Source organism: Gekko japonicus, unplaced genomic scaffold (genome assembly GCF_001447785.1).
Source record: "Gekko japonicus isolate JY-2015 unplaced genomic scaffold, Gekko_japonicus_V1.1 scaffold1662, whole genome shotgun sequence".
Taxonomy (NCBI): domain Eukaryota; kingdom Metazoa; phylum Chordata; class Lepidosauria; order Squamata; family Gekkonidae; genus Gekko; species Gekko japonicus.
This window is the reverse complement of record NW_015168099.1, coordinates 172,104-177,278: the sequence shown is the minus strand read 5'-3', so window position 1 is coordinate 177,278 and position 5,175 is coordinate 172,104. Positions and strand designations below refer to the sequence as shown.

At 50.3% G+C, this 5,175-nt stretch overlaps 1 protein-coding gene across 1 annotated transcript in view; it reads left to right on the top strand.

Annotated features, from left to right (window-relative positions):
• The window catches only part of DIS3L2 (DIS3 like 3'-5' exoribonuclease 2), a 364,836-nt gene that overhangs the window by 239,432 nt on the left and 120,229 nt on the right, over positions 1–5,175 (top strand). Inside the window, exon 12 of the mRNA XM_015414784.1 lies at positions 1,243–1,355. Within this exon, the coding sequence (XP_015270270.1) occupies positions 1,243–1,355 (113 nt within the window). The remainder of the gene's footprint in view (positions 1–1,242; positions 1,356–5,175) is intronic.

Sequence of the window (5,175 nt, the reverse complement as noted above, 5' to 3'; positions counted from 1 at the left end):
TTTGGGCCTGGGGGGGCCTCTGCCACTTACCTGGCTGCTTCTTGCTCTGACTGAGGGCTGCTGGGAGCAGGGGGCGGGGCTTGTTGCATGTGCCCGCCCCCTGGGCTCTTTACTGCCGGAGCTCCGCTCCTGTGCGCTCCTGCAGGAAATGACCCCTGGTGAAGGGCGGGGTATAAATCCAAACTCTTCTTCTTCTTAATCAGATCTTCTGCCTGAAACGCTGAAGAGTTACTATGTATGACCCCACTCCCTAACTTTTTGTGGTCGGCGGCCATTTTGCAGTCGCACCCACCACTGTGTGTCAGGATTCCAGAGGTGCCCACAGGCTCAGAAAGGTCCAGGAGCCCCGAATTAAAGACAAACGACATCTCTTTCAATATGAGATCTGCATCTCTTTCAATGTGAGCTTTTTTTGAGTCAGCCCCCCCCCCCCTGAGATACATGAAGGGAACGTATCGGAGGAAAAGGAGCTGTGATTCATGGAAGTCCATTTTGAAGCAAATGTTATTAGTCTTCAAGGTGCTGCTGGAATTCTGTTTAATACTGAAAAGGATACTTGTGCTGGGGGTGACACGGAGTCCTCTTCATCCTGCCCGGATGACGTAACCTTGGAACATTCCCTTAACTCACCGTAATACGTTTCCCAGGCATTTCACAGGCCAAAGTGCTGCTGTCCCCGCTGGTCAGTCTCAGGGTGTTGTCAGAGGTCAGCCAAATTGCAGTTTCTTCAGTGAAACTGAGCTTCTGCAGCCCGAAGATATGGGACTGTTGGTTGGTGGGGGAATATGCCCTACCCCCTAAGGCGGGGGTGTCAAACATGTCACTAATCCAGTCATTATAGGGTTAATCTGTTTACCTTGTGTGCTATTGTTTAGACTGACCTGGAAGGGAACCCTGGCTCAAAGCCAGTGGGAAGAAAGCCTGGGAAATCGAAGTCTGTTTACTCACAATCATTGGTTAATGTATTCAGATGATTTCCTTCTAGGGGTCAAGAAGAAGAAGAATCTCCATTGCTGCTGTTGTTGCTGTGGTTGTTGTGAGACCGTGTGGTCGGTCTGTCCTGTAGCTGTAGAGATGTAGCCTTAGGTCTTTGCTATTTTGTAGATTTCCCTGTGTCCCCTTCCCTTAGAAATAAAGATTTTTACACAGAAAGGCCTCCTCTCCAGTGAAGCAAAGACCCATTGCAAACTCTGAGCATTTAAGTATTTTTGCCCATTTTTCCAACACCTTTTGCCTTTTCAGGTAATTTCGAAGTCGGAGTGCACATCGCCGACGTCAGCTATTTTGTGCCGGAAGGAACGGCACTGGATAACGTCGCCAGCAAGAGAGCAACAAGCGTCTACCTGGTGCAGAAGGTGAGAATGAAGCGGGCGTCGGACATATCACGTCCCGCCGTGAAACTGGCTGCACTTGGCATCGGCCCAAGTCGCTTCGCCGCTAATGGGGTCTGTAGGTCTGGTCCTACCGCATCTGAAGTGGAAGGGTCCATTTGGCCATGGTGGCGAACGGCCATTGGTAGCCCTGCCTTCCACAGATGAATCCTTTTTTTAAAAGCTAAAGGCCACAGGGGCACTGCTTGCTAAAGAGATGCGCATGTTAAGCAGGCGCTTCTTGAAGCAGCACTCTCCTTAATCAGCCCCACATCGACTTCCAGTCAATTTTGTTGAACAACCCTGAACTCTAGAGTGTATTAAAAAGACAGATTCCCTCCCCTTTTTTAGTCTTTCTCCACACTTTCCATTAGTTTTATACACCACTGTGTCCCGTTCCCCCCACCCCCCGGTTAATTGGTCTGTCGTTCTTGCTAAACTTAAAATGCTTCGAGCACTGTAGTGTGTTTTCGCAGGGAAGGTGGTCCAAACCCTGACAGTTTTGGTAGCCCGTTTACTGTACTTCTGCGGTATCCTTTTTGAGATGGGGAACAGTCAGAACAGGGCGAAGACCTCTGCCTGTTGCTGTTCCACTGATTTCTCTTAAAGTATTTTGGAGATGCGATTTTAATTTCCAGGCTCGTCCCATATAATTCTCAGTGTTGAGTTTGCCCTGAGTGAAGAAGAAGAAGACGACGACATTGGATTTATAACCCACCTTCCACTACCCGAAGGCGTCTCAGTAGCTCACAAAGTTGAATTTTTGCTCACAAGACCCCACAGCTTAGAGGGAACATTGGTTGGAAGGGACCTCCAGGGTCATCTAGTCCAACCCCCTGCACAATGCAGGAAATTCACAAATACCTCCCCCCTCCATACCCCCAGTGACCCCTGTTCCACACCCAGAAGATAGCAAAAAACTCTTCAGGATCCCCGGTCAAACTGGCCGGGAGAACAATGGCTTCCTGACCCCAAAGTGGCGGTCGGCGTTTCCCTGGGCGTGTAAGAAAGGGCCACGAGAACTGAGCACTGAGGCAACCCTTCCTGCCCTCCCTTCTCATGATCTGCCTAAGTTCACAGAATCAGCATTGCTGTCAGAATGGCCATCCAGCCTCTGCTTAAAAACCTCCAAAGAAGGTCAAGATGAGACGCAGCTGTGGAGAAAGCAGTTTTTCCATCCTTGTTTCACGGAGGATCCCACATTCGCTCTTCTCCCGTGTGGGACCGCGCAGAAGCCGGGAAGGTGAAAACGGGGTTGCGCGTACCTGTAACTGTTGTTCATCGAGTGGTCCTCTGTGAAGGCACACGTCCCCTCCCCTCTTTCCCTGTGGGGATCCTTGGGCTCACGGGATCGTTCCACGGCGGTGAGAAGGGCGCTCGCCTCGCCACGTGCCAGCTGTGTGGGAAGAAGCTGGCTCATCTGAGGAGGAGGCTAAGCACTCCAAGTCTTCTAGAGAGTTTTAAAGAAAATAGTTCCACGGCGGACCTGTGCAAGCACGGTCCCATGTGTGTCTGTGCAGGAGACCGCACGATGAACAACAGTTTCAGGTCAGTGCAACCCTGTTTTCTCAGCCCTGGCGAAAATGGTCAGCTGTGAGGGTCTGAAGCAAATTCTGAAGCAAAAAGGCAAATCCAGTCTTGGGTTGTACTAAAAGGGCCACAGCATCGAAATCGCAGGAGGTCATCATAGCCCCTCTGCACACTGCCTTGGTCAGGCTGCACCTGGAGTCCCGTGTGCAGTTCTGGAGGCCTCCCTTCAAAAAGGATGTGGGCAAAATTGAGAGGGTGCAGAAGAGAGCGACGAGGGTGATCAGGAGTCTGGAGACCGAGCCCTACGAGGAAAGGCTGAGGGCCCTGGGGATGTGTAGTCTGGAGAAGAGGAGACTGCGGGGGGACATGATTGCTCTCTTTAAATACTTGAAAGGCTAACATTTGGAGGAGGGCAGGGAGCTGTTCCAGTTGGCAGCAGAGGAGTTGGCAACGGGTTTAAATGACACACAGAAAGGTATCGGCTGGAGATTAGGAAACACTTTTTCATGGTCAGAGTGGTTCAGAGGTGGGATCAGCTGCCTAGGGAGGTGGTTTGGCTCCCCTTCGCCGGCAGCTTTCAAGAAGAGGCTGGATATTTGTCAGAGATGCTTTAGGCTAGTCCTGCCTTGGGCAGGGGGTTGGACTAGAGGGTCTGTATGGCCCCTTCCAACTCTATGGTTCTATGAAGCAGTAGGACAAATTTAGAGTCCGGTGGCACCTTTAAGGCCCACAAAGGTGTATTCAAGGCATGAGCTTTTGTGTGCATGCACACTTTTTCAAGTACACTGGAATGGAAGGATGAGTTCAAACGTACAGAAAGGCTGAACGGTAAATTTACATGTAACATGATGAAGATGTTTTCAGTTATGCAAAAACAAAACTAAATAAGCTAAGGTTATAAGGTCAACAGTTGTTTTGATTTAATTAAGGGGGGGGGAAGGACACCAAAGCATAAATATGTCAAAATAGGGAATAAGTGTGTAAAGGCATCTGTTCTAATAGTTGGAAGTAAATTGAGACTCACCATTCATCTCCTCTCAGATGTGGAGGTAATATAACAGCATGTTTTTATAATGGGTGTAGTGGTATCTCAGCAAAACATCCCAATATTCCTTGCATTACATTCAGTATTCTAATATACTCTTCTGAAAAAGAAATGCACTAAAATACAGAGGATGTATAGTCCTTCTTGCTGAGAATATGTAGGTGAGGACTGAATGAGTCAGCATATGTAGTGAGATAAGAAACCAATATCCCTGTTGAGTCCTGGGGAGGTTTTTGTTCTAAGTGTCATAATAACTTGAGATAGCACTGTGGGTCTGGCTTCTCCATGATTGAACACTGGGGGAGGGGGGATATCTCCCTGCAAGAAAATACAGTAGAGCAGCATAACTCATTCTCTTGAACCGCCTGTCTGGGAGAAAGGGGTGGTCGTGTTTGTTTTGAGAAAGCGCAAGTCCTTCTTGATGTGCATGTATCAAGTTCTCCAAAGCAGGGAAACCCAAACAGTTTTCTCCCTTCTGGCAAGTCCCCCTGTGTTGTTTTAGGTGGGATGCAGCTCAACTGGGGAAAGGCCAGCCATAAATCCCTGCAATATTTTACGGGGCCCTGGTTTATAAGGGGAGATCAAAGGTTGGAACTGGAAGCCGGCCTCCGCGTAGAGTCCAAGGGCTCCCGGCCGTTCACTTCTGACACCAGCAGGTTGTCGAGGGTGTTGATATTTTGATAACTCCGAGCCGAGGGGATCGGAGTTCTGAATTCATGGAAGTGTTGATACAAAAAAAAAAAGCGAGAGAGGGAGAGAAAGGAGAAAGGAAGGAAACCCTTGAGCAGAAAGTCTTGGCTCGTGAACAAGGGGCCTGTTTCCTTTGAGCGACATTCAGCACACGGGGCCACCCTGCGAATGAGGCTCGGAGGCCCCTTCGTCAATCGAGGGAGCGAAGCTATCAGGGCCGCTGGAATAGCTGCAGCTTATGGACAGGCCGCTGGTGGAAGGTCCATTCTCGGAAGCTGGAGCTGGAGCCGCAGCTCTAAGCAGGGGGCGGGGAGGCGGCCAGGCGGAGCGATGGGAACGAGACCGTCGGTGCGACTTTGTGGAAACGCTGGATTTTCTTTTCCACGGAAACCCAGTTTGTTCATTGGCTGGCCTCGCACACGGGCCTCTGGCCGCCCCGTCGCGATTCCCACAGGCGGCGGACTTCCCCGGCTGGCCTGCAGTTGAACTTGGCGGCCACCAAGCTCACAGCAGCCCCTCCCTCTTTGTTAACCCTGCTGA